The sequence below is a fragment of the Oryctolagus cuniculus genome, chromosome 6 (genome assembly GCF_051225735.1).
Source record: "Oryctolagus cuniculus isolate XC-2025 breed Fujian yellow rabbit chromosome 6, ASM5122573v1, whole genome shotgun sequence".
In the NCBI taxonomy this organism is placed as follows: domain Eukaryota; kingdom Metazoa; phylum Chordata; class Mammalia; order Lagomorpha; family Leporidae; genus Oryctolagus; species Oryctolagus cuniculus.
In genome coordinates this window covers 164,799,361-164,819,073 of record NC_142872.1, presented here as the reverse complement: position 1 = coordinate 164,819,073, position 19,713 = coordinate 164,799,361, and the positions used below count along the sequence as shown (strand labels likewise).

At 53.0% G+C, this 19,713-nt stretch overlaps 1 protein-coding gene across 1 annotated transcript in view; it reads left to right on the top strand.

Annotated features, from left to right (window-relative positions):
* The window catches only part of COL22A1 (collagen type XXII alpha 1 chain), a 268,939-nt gene that overhangs the window by 73,036 nt on the left and 176,190 nt on the right, over positions 1-19,713 (top strand). Inside the window, exons 10-12 of the mRNA XM_051844068.3 lie at positions 3,899-3,943; positions 6,835-6,897; positions 10,930-10,968. Coding sequence (XP_051700028.3) covers positions 3,899-3,943; positions 6,835-6,897; positions 10,930-10,968 — 147 coding nt within the window. The remainder of the gene's footprint in view (positions 1-3,898; positions 3,944-6,834; positions 6,898-10,929; positions 10,969-19,713) is intronic.

The window sequence follows — 19,713 nt, the reverse complement described above, 5'->3', positions numbered from 1 at the left end:
TGAGGGTTTTCTGGCTCCACCCAAGGGCAACCAAACCCACCGAGATGTCATTCAAGAGTACGACTCAGAATATGACAGCAAAGCAGGGTCAGGTCGGCTCACTTCTCTCTCCTCTGAGTCTCCCATCATCTGTGTTACACTCTGCACCTATCTGAGTCAAGTTCGTGCCTTTGCCGACTGTTAGGCTACGCTGAGCGGCTCCTTATGTTTCTGAACTCTGAGTTGGTCTGTGTGTGTGCACCAGTGACCTTGGGTAAGGAAACTCACCCCCAGGGATGACAGAACTATGCTGGGGACATCTCCATGGGACTTGCTGGGCCGACACCCGCTGGGCGCTGCCCACCACCCAGCATCTCCTGATGAGAAGGTGCAGCGAGAGTTCAAGTGAACTGGAGCGGCTGCACTTTAGACATCTGAGTGGCAGGTTTCCCTTCTCTCCTGCTCGCTTGGCCTTCAAGCCCTCCCTTGCCAAGCCCTGGGGAGCAGGGAGCCCTCAGGAGCCCTGGGCGGATTGCTGGGAGGCCGAGAGAAAGCCAGCCCAGCTGTGCTGTAGCTAAAGCTTTTCTGGGCAGTGGCTGAAGCTGAGACGCCCCAGGCCTGGCTGTCCGGGTAGGGGATGGGGGAGGCAGAGGAAGGAGCCAGGCTGTGCACTCGCAGTGTGGCAGTGGCTCCTCCCATACCCGCCCCGGCAGGCTGAGGTCTGCCGTGCCCAGTCTGTTGATCCATTCTCGCACGTGTGTGAAATAGCAGCTGTCTGACCCCTGGTCCTTTGGGGCCCTTGTAGCAGCTAAGAGCCCTCCCTGAGAGGGGCGGTGGCCATGTGTGGTTTGCTTCCTGCCGCTGTGCACACGCAGGCTGTGCCAGGGAGTGTGGCCAAAACCAGCTTTATGCATGCCTGTGCTGTGGATGCGTCCCACCCAAGGCTCCTGTGGTCTCTGGCAGGACCCCAGGAGGGGATTCTGGGGTCAAGCCAGCCTGCCTCCCCCCCATCTTTCCCCTCTCTGGTGTACAAACAGCAGGGGGCTCCCGACTGGACCTCAGTGTGGTTTAAGGAGACCCCTCCCCACCCCAGGCCACTACTGCCACCCTTAAGAGTCCCATGTTGGGTCCCTGGGTGCCTTCTGGCCCCCACTCTGTCCCCTTTCCCCCTCCACTGCAGGCCAGGTGAACACATCTGCCTCCTTGCAGGGTTGGGGCTCTTTCTTGCTGTCCAGCACTTGGGTGTGTGGTGCCTTCTGCCACCTCCCCACTCCCTTCCTCCCTCCTGCCTCCTCCTTTCCAGACATCTGCAAGGAATCTCTGTAGAGCACATTATCTCTCCCCTCCTGCCCTCTCTTCTTCCCATTTCTCCTTCCATTATTCGTCATCCACCCACTCAAGATCCGTATTTTCAGCACCCGCCAGTTCTGAGGCACCATATTCCCTTTGTGTCCCTGTGCCCCCTCAACCAGACCCATTTGACTGAAAACATCTGCCTGTCTACTTCCCCAAGATCATGACTTCCCAGGACTGGAGACCGAATCTTTTCATGTCTGTGTTCTCCGTGGCTAATACATATCCCGGTAGAGAGAAGGCTGCCCTATAATGGCTGAATCGATGGATACGTGGGTCAGGGCTGGAGAGGTGGGTGGACAGGGGTAAGGAAACACACCCTCTCTTCCTCCTCCTGGGACCAGCTTCCTGCTCAAGGCTGTCGGTCACCTCAGAGCCGCAGTCTGGGTGGCACGGCCAGCAGCCCTGCCCTTGCTCAGCCAGTGCTCCGTGTTGGACCCATGAGCACCGCTGTGTGCTGTGCATTGTGCTCTGCCCTGAGGTTTGAAGACAGATGGATCCAGGGGCTGAGACGAGCCACAGCCCACTCTGGTTTGGGAGCCTCAGAGCTTCCTGTCAGTCTGTTTGGGAGCTTCCCAGGCACAGGTGGCCTGCTTCTGCCCTGCACCAGCGAGGTCAGTGGGGAAGAGCCTGCACCCTCTCATGAAGTGGACATCGCCTCTGACCCCTCCATCTTCATTTCTATCAAAAATGCAACGCAGGGGCCAGGGAGGCTGAGAATTGCCCCTTGGAGACAAAACTCTGGCCACAGGTAGACTTTGGTTCAGTGGTTCCTAGTGAGTGGTTCACTCACTTTGCAAAGCTCCTCGATTCTTAGTGAGGTCCACGTGATACCTGACATGTGTGCAAGCAAACACCACGGTAAGTGTGGACCATGCACAGGGCAGCCTGGTGGGAACAGTGGGAGCTGTGCATCCTGTGTGTGTGCTAATGACAGCTGGGATACATTTGAAAGCCTGCTCCTAAGGTGGCCCAGTGCAGGGGTGCAGTGTGGTGGGTGTGCCCAGGTGAATGGGTGTGGTGTCACTTTCCTTTACAGTAATGTGACACTTCCACAGGTAGAACCATATGGGCTGTGTTGTGTTTGTTTTTAGTAATGCAATATAAGGGAACTCTAGAAAGTTAATGGAAAATGCATATTATGAAAAAAGCTGTATGCTGCTAAAAGATTATTTACTTATTTGTTTATTTGAAAGGTGGTGTTAGATCTTCCATCCACTTGTTCACTCCCCAAATGGCTGTGGTGGCCCGGGCTGGGACAGGCTGAAGCCAGGAGCCTGGAATTCCATAAGGGTCTCTCACGCAGGTGTCAGGGGTTCAAGTATTTTGGCCAACCTCTGCTGCCTTCCCAGGTGCATTAGCAGGGATCTGGATTTGAAGTGGAGCAACCAGGACTCGAGCCGGTGCCCATACGTGATGCCGGCATTGCAGGCGGCAGCTTGACCTGCTGTGCCACGATGCTGGCCCTGACAAAACTGTACATTGATACCATATTTCTTGTATTAAAACAAACTTATCTTTTAGTTTAATTTTCCATGAACTTTATATTTTCACACACCAACAAATTGCAGATCCCAGTAATGCGATCTTTTACACATTTTTAAGACTGAATAAAGATTGTGCTTAGCAATAGCTCTTAGGCAGGTTTTATATTTTAGTGAACAGAAACAGTAAGAATCAATAGCAGGCTACGTAATTCTCCTTTGAATTGCAGTGATGGCATGATATATTCAGATGAATATAGGCCATGGTCAGTGTTTGGTTTTGGGTGGAGACTTATGTATTTGTTTATATTGTATATTGGCACATTATAATTTTATACATTTATGAGGTGGGGTGGACATTTGGCCTAGCAGCTAAGACTCCGCTTGAGACATCCCACATTGGAAAGCTCAGGTTCAAGTCCCAGCTCCTCCACTTCTGATCCAGCTTCCTGCAGATGCACACACAACCTGAGAGGCAGCAGGTGCTGACTCAAGCCCTTGGGTCCCTGCCTCCCATGTCCTGGGTGGAGTTTCTAGCTCTTGGCTTTGGCCTGACCCAGCTTTGGCTGTTGTGGGCATTGGGCATTGAACCAGCACATGGGTATTCTCTCTGTCTCTGTCCTTCAAACAAACAAAATAAGTAAAAGTTTTAAAAATTGTATATATTTGTGGAGTAGAGAGTGAGTCCATGAGTGTGTACCATGTGGAATGATGAAATTGATATTAACAAATCCACCAGCTCAGATACTCACCCATCCCTGCTGCCTGCCCTCTTCCCTGTGACCTTGGGCCAACAGCTGGCCTTTCTCCCTGCTCTGCCCTCCAGCTGCTGCCGTCAGTGAGACCCTGTGGCTCTCAAGTTTCTGTGCCGGGTTTGGAGGCCGTGGCATGGATCTGTGGCTCAGGGATGGGGGCTCTGGGCTCCATCAGCCAATTCCTTCAGCCAGCTCACCAGTCAGCACTGGACTCACTAAGTGCCCGGCTTTTGAGCACACACAGTGGATACCCAACTGATGATGAGAGAGGGGAGAAAATAATGAAAGCGGAGTCTGACTCACTTCCTTGTGTCTTCCTTCCTCTAGGGTGAAAAGGGCTCCAGTGGCCCCGTGGGACTCCCTGGTCTGAAGGTCGGTGCCCGTGGCACAGGTGCAGTTCAGAGCCTGTGTCCCTTAGCCCCGGTCTCCGTGTCAGGAAGAGACAAGTCCATTAGATTGGCGCCTGCCAGTCTCATGGCCCCTGTTTCTCAGTGTGTCACTGTGCGCGAGGAAGGGTGTGATGGCCAGGGCTGGGCTCAGAACTCAGCTCCGATAGCCTTGCTCTCCATGGCTGGTTAACTCTGCATCAGTCCTTTGAAGCTGCTGCATTCCAAAAGTGGCCAAGGGTTGGGCTTTTAAGACTTAGGTAAATTGCGTGAAAGTCTTTTTACATAAAAGCTGCAAGCTCACTAACTGTACAAGCCAGAGGGGGCTCCCTGAGGCGACTTCTCTCCTGGGTCACCAGCCACCTGCCTCCCCTCCAGCCTCCTCAGGTCTGCAAAGTTATGGGGCCTAAGGGGCCGCCTTCTCTGTTGCAGCTTTGGTCTCAGAAAACTGAGACCTGGAGAGGTGGCAGTGCCCACAAGCAGCTAAAGCCTGGGTGCTGAGTGCCAGCTGTGGCACGGCTGTGGGCAGCTGTTTGACAGGCTGAGCGTGGTGGAGACAAATGGAGACCCCTGGGCCTCTCTCTTCTCCCACTCCTTGTCCCTTCTTAGGTCCCTTGCCCCTAGTGCAGTTCCATGAGCCTTACTCTCCCCTCCCCAACCTGTCTGTCTCTTTGTCTCCCTGCAGCCCCCTCCCCTTCCGAGTGTCTTAGTCTGTCGTCTTTCAGCACATCATTTATCTGCACCTGCACAGGGCCAGGCCCCAGTCGGCTCCAGGGTTGGGGGAGGCTCAGACAGGCCCCATCCCCGAGCACCTGAGTCTGGTGGTGCAGGCAGACCTGTGGGCAGATACAGTGGATTCCTTTCTGCCTGCTGCTTTCTCCTCTCCTGCTGGATCCCTGGGGGTAGTTGCCGTACACCCGCTGTGTGCCAGGCTCCAGAAAGCACTGTGGTTACGATTACCTTGGCTGTGTCCACTGCTTTAATGCAAGGTCCAGCACAGAATAGGGGGTCGATGCTTACTGAATGAATGGTACCAAATTCTGTGTCAACTCTGCACGAGAGGCAGCATTTGTGACACTGAGGGCTGAGGATGGCGAAGGCACTGGTCTGGTGACATGTGCCACCTTTGGCTGGACGTCCCCCTCCTGCTGGCCTTCCTCTCTGCCCTCTGTCCATCCTCTTCTCTGTCCCTTTCTCTCTCTCACCTCCCTCCTGACCTGTAGGAGCCTCCTTCACCTCCTCATCTCTCATCCTCTCCCCTGCCTCTCTGCACTGGCTTTGCCAGGACAGGGAATCATGGGCTTACACCACACTGCTTCCTTCCTCTTGTACACACTCACACACACATTTCACACTCATGTACATCATCATATGCATTCACTCTTACAACACTGTCCATAATGATCATGTGCACATGTGCATACATGCACACGCATCTCACAGAACTCACACTCCTGTATGTATGCATACAGCCCATATACACTTACACTCACACATGCTCACACCCAGCCCCACACGCTTTCTCATAGTCCCAACACTTACACACACATGCATACTCACTCACATACACTCACACTGTCACACATACACATATACACTCACATACATACACAGTCACACAGTCATATGCACATACACTCACACACATATATACACTCAGATACTCACACACCTCACACACCCATACACATACACACTCACAATACAATTATACACTCACACATATTCATATACTCACACACATACATGCTCACTCCCACATACACACTCACACAATCATACACTCACACCTCACACACTCATACACATACACACACACTCACAATTATACACTCACACATATTCATATACTCACACACATATATGCTCACTCCACTTACACATACACATACACTCATACACTCACACCTCACACACTCATACACATGCACGCAGACTCACACTCATACACATACACAAACACTCATAACTCAGTTATACTCATATACTCATAATTACACACATATACACTCACACCCCATATACACACACTCACAATACAATTATACACATATTTGTATACTCACACACATACACATACATGCTCACTCCCACTTACACATACACATACACTCACACAATCATACACTCACACCTCACACACTCATACACATGCACGCAGACTCACACTCATACACACACATTCACACACACTCATATCTCAGTTATACTCATACACTCATAATTACACACATACACACTCGCACATATTCATACATGCACACACACATACAGATACACACTCAAACACTCACACACTTATATGCACTCACACATTCCCCCTGTCCACCTGGCCTCCTTGGTGAGGGTGCCCCTTGTGCTGAGGGGCACAGCTCAGGGTGGCCCAGGGTTCTTGTGGGCCCTGCAGGAAGGAGTGTGGGGGATTCTGCCTCACCTAGTGTGCCAGCCAGAACCTCAGCCCCTCGCTGTCAGACACAGGAGAGGAGCAAAGACCCCGGGGTTGCACCTGGGCCCACAGCAGAGAGCGGGTGTCTGAGATGGGGGCTCTCTCCTGGGGACTGCGCCTGTCCCGTGGGGGCTCACAAGGCAGGAGAGCTGCCCCTTCTGAGATTCTGGCCCCTGCTCACGTGAACAGTGTGCAGTGTTCTCCTGCACTGGCTTTCCCAGTTGGCCTTAGTTCCTGGAATCTTGATGTGGAGGGGTGACAAGGATGCTTCTTTGCTCCCCAGAAGTGGGTCACGTGGCCCCATGGTGCAGGTGGCCATGACAGCATCAGCTGCCTCAAGGGGGCTGCAGCCAGTCTGGCCATGGCGCCTGTGTGGGCAGGAGCCCTGACAGAGAAACTAACCCATGCTCGTCTCTGGTTTCAACCCTCAGGGGGACATGGGAGCCACTGGACTGATGGGTGCTCCTGGACCCAAGGGAGAGAAAGGTGACACGGTGAGTAAGGTGCCACTTCTGGGTGCGGCTGGACCACCTGGCTGATGTGGAGACCCTGGGTCCCCAACACCCCACTTCAGTCTTGCAGATCATTAAGTGTGGGCTGATTATCTGGTGGGTGCTAGCCACGGTGCCCATAGCACCCTCAGGATGAAGCCAGGGCTCCTCTCGTTGGCCAGGGACAGTCTGCTGGACGTGGCCTTGTGGCCTCTTAGCCTAGCCGTCACCAGCCCATGCTTCCCAGCCATGATCCTCCACCCAGACTGGCCATTTGTGGTGCGTTCCTCACTCTGACCATCGCACACCTCCTCCCTCTGCTGAGAATAATGCGGCTACCTTGTTTCCGGTCACATCCCGCTCAGCCTGCCTCCTGCTGTCTCAGCGTCCACACTGAGCTGGTGTCAGACTCTGCAGGGAATCTGCCTGACTTCCAGTGTTTCCACACCAGCTGCACTTCCTCCACCCCACCATCAGGGGGCTCCTGGTGACGTCACAGCATCGCCGACACGTGGCCTAGCATGAACTGTGTTCATGGATCCTCCAGCTGCAGGGTGAATGCTGCTGATACAAGTTCAGGAAAGACCTCTGGAGACGAGCAAGTCACGGTTCAGGGCAGGGCCTCAGGAGCTGAAAAAGCCGGGAAACGCATTCTGGCTCCACTGCAGTGCTTAACCTCTCTGTTTTCCGTATCTGCACAATGGGTTCACAAAAAAACCCATGCAGTTGCATTTTGAGGGTTAAAGGAGTTAATGCAGGCAGACGCTTTAGAACGGTGTTGGAAACAGAGTGCGTGCCGTTTTCTCTGGTCCATTGACCCTTGTCCTCCAGCACGGCACCATACAGGAAGTATCGGCAGCACCGATAGCTGTCCTTGGCTCCAGCTTTCATTCGCTGTGTGGCCTTGGGCAGGCCTCTTTACCTCTCTGAACATTGTTTTAGCAGAATGAGAACCCCAGCTATTCCACGGTGGAAGGTAGCGGATGACCGTTGCTCTTTTTGGTGTGACTGTACTGAGTTTAGTGCAGTCTGACTCTCGGTGCTAGACAGTGAGACACAGTCTGTTGCCTTGAAGGGAGCCAGGCAGGTGCAGTCCCCTCAGGAGCCCATGTCAGAGATGCCCATCTGCTCTTCTGTTCAGGTGCTTCATGCACACTCGCTCGCTCACTCCTTACACCAAGCTTCACACGGCGTCATCACGTCTCCCCTGGGAATGATGCTGCCTTTTCAGACCTGAACCACCTGCCCTCGATGGTACAGGCTGCATGTGGCCGAGACAGGCAGGCTCTGCACCTGCCTGCTTCGCTCCGAGCCCTGTCCCCCTGTGCTGTGCATCTCTGCCCACTAAGTGTAGAAAGCAAACACCTGCTGGCACCAGGTGACTGGGGAATGTGAACAGCACCTGCTGTGTCCTGGCTCAGTGCGCCGTTCTCTATGCTCCCTAAATTCCGTTGTCAATACGGTGAGCTGAGGCCTTGTGGGATGCTTGCCTTGCACGTTAACAAGCTGAAGCTCAGAGAAATGTGGTCACTTAGACAAGTGTGGCTCACAGCTACGCACGTGGGTGCAGGAGGATACAAAATGCCAGGCCTGTTCCTCTCTCCTCCACCTCCGGAACAAGACGCCCTCTCCATCGACTGCTGCCTGTTGTAGCTGGGCTCCCAGGCAGGGCGAGCAGTAGAACCTGGCTCGGAGTCGGGGAGAGCCCCTGGCCCCAGGCCAGCTGGAGAACAAACACGGATGTGCACCCGAACCCCATTTCCCAAGGTGGAATCGTCATCAGTATCGCCTGCCAGGTGCCATCTGGAGTTTAAAATTATAATAAGTGAACTGGGTGGGGGGAATCAGTGGTGAGGCTCCACAGGAGGTTTGTGCTTACAGAGGAAGGACTCTGTCTGAGGATAGAGCGGTGGAGATTACGTGAGCTGAAGAACAGAAAGAGCAGTGAAGAAAATGGGCGGACTCTCAGATGTGGAGGACCGGGGTGTGCACCGGGGTGTGCAAGCTGGAAATTAGAGTACCGAGAGGGAGGAGCAGGGAAGTGCTCCAAGAAGTGATGGCCGAGGATACCCCAGACTTGATGAAGGGGTGACTGCCGCCAAGATACTCAATGAGCTGCAATTCGGATCATCACAGAGAAATCTGCGCTTACAGACACCACCCCAAAAGTTCAGGAACACAAGAAAAAGCTTTGAAAGCTGAAAGAGAGAAAAGTGACTCATCAAGTCGAAGAAACTACATCAAGATTAATAGCTAACTAGCCCCAAGCCAACTAGTCATCAGCTAGCTAGTCATCAGCCAACTAGTCAGAACCCAACTAGTCATAAGCTAGCTCGTCATAACCCAACTAGTCATCAGCTAACTCATCATAACCCAACTATTCATCAGCCAACTAGTTATCAGCAGTAATGGGGGCCAGAATGAGTGGGGGGCTAAGTTCAGGGTAACCGTCATAGCAGCGTATTGCTGGATGCTTGACAAAAAGGCCTGTAATATGTACAAACACAGTGGCTTAACAAAGGGGGCAGGGGATTAGGATTAAAAAGGAGTGTGTGCTGCTGTGTGTCACTGGAAGTCTGGGGCTCCTGCTGAGTTAAGACATATGTGGCAACAAAAACTACAGTGAAAGCATCACTAAGGAGAGTCAAGTGTTACCTAGGACATGCTTAATTTTTTTTTTTTTTGACAGGCAGAGTGGACAGTGAGAGAGACAGAGAGAAAGGTCTTCCTTTTGCCGTTGGTTCACCCTCCAATGGCCACCGCGGCCGGTGTGCTGTGGCCGGCGCACCGCGCTGATCCGATGGCAGGAGCCAGGTACTTCTCCTGGTCTCCCATGGGGTGCAGGGCCCAAGCACTTGGGCCATCATCCTCCACTGCACTCCCGGGCCACAGCAGAGAGCTGGCCTGGAAGAGGGGCAACCAGGACAGAATCCGGCGCCCCGACCGGGACTAGAACCCGGTGTTCTGGTGCTGCAGGCGGAGGATTAGCCTATTGAGCCTCGGTGCCAGCTCATGCTTAATTTAAAAGTAATACAAACTTAAAAAGTTGAGAGTAAATGGACCAAAAATAGAGATGTGAGACAGGTTGAAAAAAGTAAAGCATATGTAGATATCATTACATGTCATACGTGTGAGTGTGTTCAATGAATGAAGTGAACTGTAGGGAATTTTCCGACAGGATGTCAGAGTAAGATCTGTGTGCGTCCTGTCTGCAGGAGACTCAGTGTAGATTCAGAGGCACAAAGAGGTTGACAGAGAATGGAACTATGTGTTCCGAAAACAGAAACGAAGCCTGGAGTGATCGTCCGAGTATCAGAGAAAGTACTTCAAACCCAAACCTGTAGCCCAGAGAAAGACATCAGCTTGATCCTGGCAAATGTTGTCCAACTCTGTGAATATACTAAGAGTCATTGGGTTGTCTGTTTTAAATTGGTGAATTCTCTAGAATAGAAATTGTATTCCAGTAAAGTGCTCCTGGAGACAAAAACAGACATCTGAAGTAACTGAGGGGCTGGAGCTGTGGTGTAGTGGGTAAAGCTGCCACCTGCAGTGCCAGCATCTCATATGGGCACCAGTTCGAGACCTGACTGCTCTACTTCTGATCCAGCTCTCTGCTAATGGCCTGGGAGAGCAGTAGAACATGATGGCTCAAGGACTTGGGCCCCTGCACCCACGTCGGAGACCCGGAGGAAGCTCCTGGCTTCAGATCGGCAAAGCTTCAGCCATTGTGGCCATTTGGGGAGTTAACCAGTGGATGGAAGACCTCTCTCCTCTCTCTCTCTCTCTCTCTCTCTCTCTCTCTCTGCCTCTGCCTCTCTGTAACTGTGCCTTTCAAATAAATAAATCTTTTAAAATAAAGTAACAGAGTCTCCGGGAATGTTCTGCGGGACGGTGCTGGTGAGGATGCTCGTGCCTATGGCTTTCCCAGGCTCTGGGTGGAGCTAGGGAAGGGGCATCGGTCACTTCCACCTCGAGGCGCGGCTGTGCCAGGGAGGGGCTCGGAAGTAATCTCTGCTCCTGTTTACTTTCCTCTAGGGCAGGGGACCTTTTATCCAAGGAGAAAAGGGAGAGAAGGTAAGAACACCCCCGCCAGGGAACAGAACGGGGGGCTGAGGTCTGGGGGAGGTGTGTGTGCCCCTTGTGCTGCCTGGCAAGAGTGTGAGTGGGGAGCAGGTGCACCAGGTGCCCAGCCTCAACGCGTGTCCTACCTGCCCTGGGCAGCTGAAACATGCACATTGGGCGGCAGGGAGAGGAAAGATGGAGACAGGAAATGCAGACTGGGAGCAGTGAGAAGCGAGACCCGTGTGTCCTGTGGACTCAACGTGTTGAGCAGCTGACAATTGAGCTGCACCCGAAGGTGGAGGTGTTGGGGGTAGGGCCACCCAGGCCGAGTGAAGAGCGTGAGCCGGATTCAGAGGGCAAAGCGGAGGGAAATGTGTGTCCCAGATGTGGGCAGTCCAGAATAGCAAAGGACTCTTAGTGTCCCAAGAGTGGGGAATGGAGCTGGAGAGGGTTTGGGCACCCAGCATTGATGATCACAGCCTGATCAGGCTTCCTCCTCAGTGGTGGGAACCGAACAGGGTCTGCACACGGTCACACACCTGAGTGCATTCCAATAGCAGGTGCCAGATGGAGCCGAGAGGAGCCATCAGAGCGCTTTACGGGGAAGAGTTGGGTGATTACTGCAGGATTTACAGGGGAGTGGACAGCGGACACAGCTGGCTGCGGCAACCAGGCTGGAAAGACCTGGGGATGGAGGAGAATTCATGTGATGCCTAACAATGTTCTCCACAGCTCTCAGTGTCGCATCTTCTTTTACCCTCATCATAACAGGCGCAGGCTCAACAGAGGGGAAATGTGGAATTCCTTCTGCACTGGAGAAATGGAAGTAGAGAGCCATGTCCCCACATACCAGCAGTTTTTAAGCCCTCCCTTTTCCCTGGAGAGGCAGCCCAAGAATTCTAGGGCACATTTACGTGGGTGATGCCATCAGAGCCCACACAGGCGCAGAGTGGGAGCACAGGTGCTGCTGGGTCTCGGGGGCACCTGCTGCTCTGCGGGGATCATGCCAGCCCCACAGAGCAGATCCTCTCCCCCGGGTGCCTCTGCATGCAATTAACGTAGAAATGGCTTTCGCGTGTGTCTTCTCCTGTGGAAGCCCTTGGAGTTGGTACTTTGGATTCCAGGTGTACTTGGAGGTGGTGACTCAAGGCTGTGCATGAGGGCTTAAGCATGTGTGGTTTGTAAGGAGACTGGACACAGATGCAGTGCTGTGCAGTGGGCAGAGGGTAGAAGGCATTGTGACACTCTTGAACGAGGCAGCAGCCGTCAGCAAAACTACTGTTAGGAAAATTATTAATGACTTAGAACGTGCAGATAACATTTTATCAAATCTTTAGAACATTATCACAAGATAGATGTCCCATATGACCCCAGCTGTGTGTGTGTATAAGAGTGTGTATTAGGAGGGGGGGAGGGGGAGAGAGAGTTAATAATGCTGGTCAGCCCATCGTTAAACAGTGGTTGTCTGTACTGGAAAACGTTATGCAAAGGTTTATTTTTGTGTCTTCATTTGTTCACGATGAACTCCCCCCCCCCCCACTAAAATCACAGAACAGTAGTGAAAAGTATCATGAGGAGGCAGGATGCACGGCGTGCGAGAAGCTGGACAGCCTGACTGAACCGGGTCAGGTGTTTGCCTTTCTCCGGCTCTGAGGTCAGCTGTTCAACCCCAGTCTTCTGATACCTAAACATGGGCTTTGTGGCAACCACCGTCCGTGATTTCTGGTTGAAAAGCCAGATGCCCAAATTCGGCAGCTGCTTTCCACTGTGAATTTTTAAAAGATTTGTTTGTTTGAGAGACAGAGTTACAAACCGAGAGAGTGAAAGAGATCCCCAAATGGCTGCAAAGGCCAGAGCTGGACCAGTCTGAAGCCTGGAGCTTCTTCTAGGTCTCCCACATGGGAGCAGGGGCCCAGCTGCTTGGGCAGTCTTCCACTGCTTTCCCAGGCCATTAGCAAGGATCTGGATTGGAAGAGAAGCAGACAGGACCCGAACCAGCACCCATAAATGATACTAGTGCTACAGATAGAGGCTTAACCCACTAGGCCACAGCACTGGTTCTGTTCCATGAACTTTTATGCTTCGTTTTACTGTGATGGGAATGCTTGCCGAGAGACCTGCCCGTAACCAAGGTTCCAGCGCACAGTATAGCAGGCTAGAGACACGGAACTGCACCATCCATCTCTCCAATTTGTCCACCTTGGGTAACGGAAGCTTGGCAACCATTGAACCCCAGTTCCCTGTCCCCTTCCCCCAGCCCCTGGAAACCATCGTTAGTCACTCTCCTAAATGTGATTTTGCCTCCCTGAAGGCCGTCTCTTGCTGTGGTGATCCTGGCAGTGCAGGTGTCTCTCTGAGGTCTTGATTTCGACTCTTAGATAAGTAGCCAGGAGTGCAATTGCTGCATACTGTGGGAGTTCTGCAATTTCTTAAAAGATTTATTTATTATTTGAGAGGCAAAGTTATAGGCAGAGAGGGGGGAGACAGAGAGAGAGAGGTCTTCCATCTGCTGGTTCACTCCCCAAATGGCCATATTAGCCGGAGGTGGGCTGATCTTAGCCAGGAGCCAGGAGCTTCTTCTGAGTCTCCATTGTGAGTGCAGGAGCCCAAGGACCTGGGCCATCTTCCACTGCTTTCCCAGACCGCTAGCAGGGAGCTGGATTGGAAGTGTTGGAAGTGGAGCAGTGCTCATATGAGATGCAGGTACTGCAACAGAGGCTTAACCCACTGTGCCACAACTCCGGCCCCCCTAGAATTTCTGAGAATGTCTCTGTGTTGTTTTCCCTGGCAGCTGCACTATTTTTCATGTTTCCCACCACCAGCAGGGTGCAATAGCTACTTTTACTTCTGACTGTTGGGGAGAAGCTCTGTTCTGGGGGCCACTGGGCAGAGCACAGGTCACTGACAGGACACCCAGATGTTGCTTGGAGTCGGAAGCTTGGGCGTCTAGTTCCTTCAGGTCCTAACACCTGACAAAGTGGTGCTTGCCAAGTGAAACCATGTGACCCCGTGATCTCCTGTGTCCCCCCTGGCCCAGCCTCTCCTCTGGCGGAGGTGTTATCCTTGGTGTATATGGGAGTCAGGCAAAGGCTAAGCCTCCTCCATCACCTGGATGGCAGGTGTGTCTGCCTTGTTGGTCCTGGATGGCAGGTGTGTCTGCCTTGTTGGTCCTGGGTTGATGGGTGTGTCTGCCTTGTTGGTGCTGGGTTGATGGGTGTGTCTGCCTTGTTGGTGCTGGGTTGATGGGTGTGTCTGCCTTGTTGGTGCTGGGTTGATGGGTGTGTCTGCCTTGTTGGTGCTGGGTTGATGGGTGTGTCTGCCTTGTTGGTGCTGGGTTGATGGGTGTGTCTGCCTTGTTGGTGCTGGGTTGATGGGTGTGTCTGCCTTGTTGGTGCTGGGTTGATGGGTGTGTCTGCCTTGTTGGTGCTGGGTTGATGGGTGTGTCTGCCTTGTTGGTGCTGGGTTGATGGGTGTGTCTGCCTTGTTGGTCCTGGGTTGATGGGTGTGTCTGCCTTGTTGGTGCTGGGTTGATGGGTGTGTCTGCCTTGTTGGTCCTGGATGGCAGGTGTGTCTGCCTTGTTGGTGCTGGGTTGATGGGTGTGTCTGCCTTGTTGGTCCTGGGTTGATGGGTGTGTCTGCCTTGTTGGTCCTGGGTTGATGGGTGTGTCTGCCTTGTTGGTCCTGGGTTGATGGGTGTGTCTGCCTTGTTGGTCCTGGATGGCAGGTGTGTCTGCCTTGTTGGTGCTGGGTTGATGGGTGTGTCTGCCTTGTTGGTGCTGGGTTGATGGGTGTGTCTGCCTTGTTGGTGCTGGGTTGATGGGTGTGTCTGCCTTGTTGGTCCTGGATGGCAGGTGTGTCTGCCTTGTTGGTCCTGGGTTGATGGGTGTGTCTGCCTTGTTGGTGCTGGGTTGATGGGTGTGTCTGCCTTGTTGGTGCTGGTTTGATGGGTGTGTCTGCCTTGTTGGTCCTGGATGGCAGGTGTGTCTGCCTTGTTGGTCCTGGGTTGATGGGTGTGTCTGCCTTGTTGGTCCTGGGTTGATGGGTGTGTCTGCCTTGTTGGTGCTGGGTTGATGGGTGTGTCTGCCTTGTTGGTGCTGGGTTGATGGGTGTGTCTGCCTTGTTGGTGCTGGGTTGATGGGTGTGTCTGCCTTGTTGGTGCTGGGTTGATGGGTGTGTCTGCCTTGTTGGTGCTGGGTTGATGGGTGTGTCTGCCTTGTTGGTGCTGGGTTGATGGGTGTGTCTGCCTTGTTGGTCCTGGGTTGACGGGCGGCCTCTGTTGCCTGTCCGCACACCCGCAGGCACCTCGCTGGAGCCCAGAGCTCTGCTGTACCTCCTGTCCCAGGCTGGAGGCTGCCGGGACCCGGTTGCAGCTGGGGACCCTGTCACACGAGCAGTGCTGGCAGTGGCGCTTGCGGCTCTGTCCTCGGCTGACACAGTCTCGCAGTGGCATTTGCAGCAGTCAGCTGTGTGGTCAGAGTCATCCCCCTCTCTGAATCCTGGACCTCATCTACGAAAATGATGGTGTGGGAGCTGATGGCACTCAAAGCCCCTTTCAGGTGGTGACTTGGAGACTGGAGAAGGGGTGTCAGTCTTCTGGAAACAACATGGGTCGTGGGGACTGGTAGGGCCCACGGAGGGGAAGACGACCATGGTAAACTAGCTTCTTTGCTGAATGTCATCTCCAAAGTGTTTGCTGAGGGCTGGGAGTTGAGTGGACGGGAGCCCTCCCCTCCCAGGGCTGGGGGTCACGATACTCCCGTCCTGGCTGCCCGCTGGACGACAGCCCCTGCACACCCAGCTCTGTGCTCCGCACTTCCCCATCATGGGACAGGGCGTGGCTGGACCCATTTTGCAGACGAGGGTGGTGTGTCCACGTCACATGGGCAGTAAGTGGCTGGGAAGCTCAACCTCCAGGGAGCTGCAGGGCTGGCTGAACCATCGCTTCTTCTGTGGCCGAGGAAACAGAGGCGTGGGGGAGGTGAGCAGCTGGCCAGGGCCACCCGACTGAGAAAGTGCCAGGCGTGCAGCTGCCCTCTTCGGCATCCCTGTCACTTGCCCTGAGACCATCCTTGGTGCCCCTCGTTCTCAAAGCCTCCCCTCTGGATCCTCTTCTATGCCCTGGTTCTCCCCCAGTGTTTATTCAATGAGGCTAAGATAAATGAGAGAGGCAGCCCAAGGTTCACCCACAGTCCAGGTGCTGGACATGTGCAGAAAAGGGAGAGAACAGATCCTGCATCCCAGAGCCTGGAAGACGACTAGCCCCGAGTAAGTGCTTGTAACTGAATAATCGCTTAGGGACGTCTGCATTCCAGTCTGGATCTCAGCAGGAGGCTCTCAGGCTGTTGGAGATGAGCAGATCCAATGCCAGCTGCTGTTGCTGAACCTTGTGTCTGCCCTTGGGAGCTCCTGTGCCTCAGTTGCCTTTTCTATAAAGGGGGTCATTGTGGCCCCTCCCATGGAAGGTTGCTGGGGCTTTAAAGGGATGAATACCCGGGCTTGGACGCAGCAGCTGGCATCGCCCTTGCTCAGTGTCATGCCGCTGTTCTTGTCACTTTGTCACCAGTTTCCATGCTGTCCTGGTGGTGTGATCTGAGCTGATTTGGGGGCATTTTGGAGTGGAGTTGGGCAGAACAGCGGAGGGGTGATGGCCCCCAGTGCCCCCTCTGGTCCCTTGGTTTTCCATCTTGAGTGCCGCAAGGTAGCCTCTGAATGGGCAGCAGTGTCTGTGTTTGTGTGATGTGGTCTGCAGAATCAGCTGGACCAGGAGCCCCCGGAGTGGTGCAAGGTTTAGAAATGATGGAAACTAGGGTACAGAGTGTGGTTTCCAGTGCACCGTCTCCTTGTGGTGCACCTACCGATCTGGGAGACTGCAACCCTGTGGAGAGGAAAGCAGGGAGGTACCCCTTCCTAGCCCCTTCCTGGCCCCACAGAATCCTCCGGTGTCCTGCAGCTGGAGTGCCCATTCCGGTTTCCTCTGTGCGTCTGTGCTGCCCTGGGAGGCCACCTCAGGGCACTGAGTTCCTGGCGGAGGCATCCCTGGGGATGCTGACGACAAAGCTGAGGGAAGTGTGCTGCCAGGTGTTGAATTTAAGGAAGGTTCCTAGAAATCTGGGCCCTGACAGTCAGCGGAGGCAGCTGGATCCACAGCACTTCGAAAAGTGGGTTTTGCACACATTTCTTCCAAACCGAGCCCCCCATGGAAATGTCTGCTTCCTCCTTCTCTCATGATTTGGAGCTGGACATGGCCTGGGGCTCCCTGGGTCTGGGAGTCGTGAAACAGCTGCCTTTCAGGTCAGGGTGCCTGGAATTCCTGGGCTCCAAGTGTCTCCCTTTGCTTTAACCAAGTTTCCCCTTTAAACGAGCAAGTGCGTGTGAGTTCACGTTTGACCTTAAAATGCTTCTGAGGCCGTGCTGCCCTGTGCTCCTTGGCACTGGGAGTTAGAAATGGGCGTCCTACCTGGCGTGGGGCCCAGCACACTTCCCCGGTGTTTGTCTCTGCGGGTTCTGGGCCAGTCTTCCCTAGGCACTGTCAGTGTCTACCTCCCTGCTGATCCCGCCTCCTCACATGTCCGTCATCCCCTCTGCCTGTTGAAATCCTGTGGATGCTTCTGATGCAGTGACCCTCATAGACGTGGTCCTGTTCATTCCTCCTGGGACATAGACACGTGTACAAACACATGTACAGATACACATATACACACAGACACATGGATGTACACATAAACAGGCACAGGCATGTGAACACATACAGACACATGAACACACAGATACACACAGACACAGAGAAACAGACACATACAGACACACTCAGACACATGAACACACGCAGACACACAGATACAGAGACCCATAGACATGCACAGACACGTGAACATATACACATGAACACATACATTCACATAGACACACAGACATGGACATACACAGACACATGGACACGCAGATACACATAGACACAGAGAAACATGGACACATACAGACACACCCAGAAGCACATAAACACAGATAACCTATACACACATAGACACACAGAGACATACAAACACATGCAGATACATGGACACACAGATACACAGACACATAGACACACACGTGAACACATGGATACACAGAGACACATGAACACATGTACACACACATATACAGATACACCCAGGCACATAGACATACGCAGACATGTACACTGATGTGATTGATTTCACTGTAGAAAGCTATGTGCAGAGGACAGAATAGTTGAATGTAGGTTCTTACTTGATAAAAGCCATAAGAGCTTCTGGGAGCCAGACACAGCCCTCGGGGATTGGAGAGGGACAGCAGAACAGGAGACCTGAACTTTGGAGCATGGTGAGCTCCATGTCTGGCCCAGAGAGCAAGGGGAGGGGGCCGGGGATGGAGGTGATGCATGCTTGGGTAGAAGGGTCACTCTGACTCCTGGGCAGTTGGTAGGCAGGGCCAGTGGCTGGAGGTGATGCTGTTGATGCTGTTCTCATTGAATGAGGCCCCAAGGGAGGCAGTCAGGTCTGTGTTCACAGTGATGCTTCTCTGGTTCCCACAGACACACCCGGGACTGTCCATATTGTGGGAGAACAGCTCCTTACCTGAGCCAGGGTTCTTCTTCACTGCTGTGCCCTGGGAACCTCTATTTGAAATTGTGAGATGAAAGGTTCTTAGAGACAGAACTGGGCTGCAGGGGTGGGTGGGGAGTGAGCAGGGGGCTCTACTATGTGTGGACTTTCTTCCTGCTGCTTCCCTCAAAGAGCAGTAACCTGGAGAGGTCTCCAGGGAACATCAGATGTTCCTGCCTGTCAGGGCCATGAGGCTCCAGATGTTTATGTCCCACACAGAATCCCTGCTTCTTCCCCAGCCCATTAGCAGGACAGGAACCAATGCCAATATGGGATGTTGATGTCGCAGGCAGTGTCTTTACCTGCACCACCACAATGCTGGCCCCCATGGATTCTCCACTTTTGACTGCTCCGTTGACTGGTTCTGTTCTTCTCCCACAAAGTGCTGTGTGTCTGTGGGAATTCAAGTCCCTCAAAAACCATTCTACTTGTAGGAATCAACTTATTTAATGAGAAGACTCACTGTGGAGCCTCTGAGCCAGAAAATATAAATTACACGTTTGTACATGTAAAACTTCCAAGATGTATTTATGACATTTTCCTACAGCTCGGGGCCTCTTTGCTCTCTGCTCTCTGCTGGCTAATCAGAGCCCTGTCTCCTATTCTTCACGGATGCACTAATGTGTGCGGGCCAGCCGCACCAGTCGAACGGAACCTGAAGGAGGAGTGGGAATGAAAAGAGGGACAAGGGCACAGAGAATGGAGCCAAGGCAACAAGGCTGATGAAGGCTCATTTATTCCAGCGTCTCAGCGATATTTTATACATTACCAGCTGCAGCTCAAGGCAACACAGAAGTTAACAACACAGGCAAGCAACTTATCAGGCTTTCTGCACCACAGTCATAACATAGTTAATTTTAGCGGAGTGTTCTTGTTTGATCATTCTCCTAGAGCATGGGAATAGATGACTTTTTTTCATCCCAGGAATTCCACAAGCCGAGACTGACCTTGAGTTGTCTATGACTTGTTTATGGGCCGCCTACACTAATGTGCATTATCCATGGTCATCAAGTTGGGTAACTGTGGTTGAGTGCCTTCTATTTTCTACAGTAATGGGTTTAAGGGTAAATTAGTTTAGCTGTGTATGTGCCCTCAAACAGTCTTGTAGGTTGGGGGTAAGATGCTGAGTCAG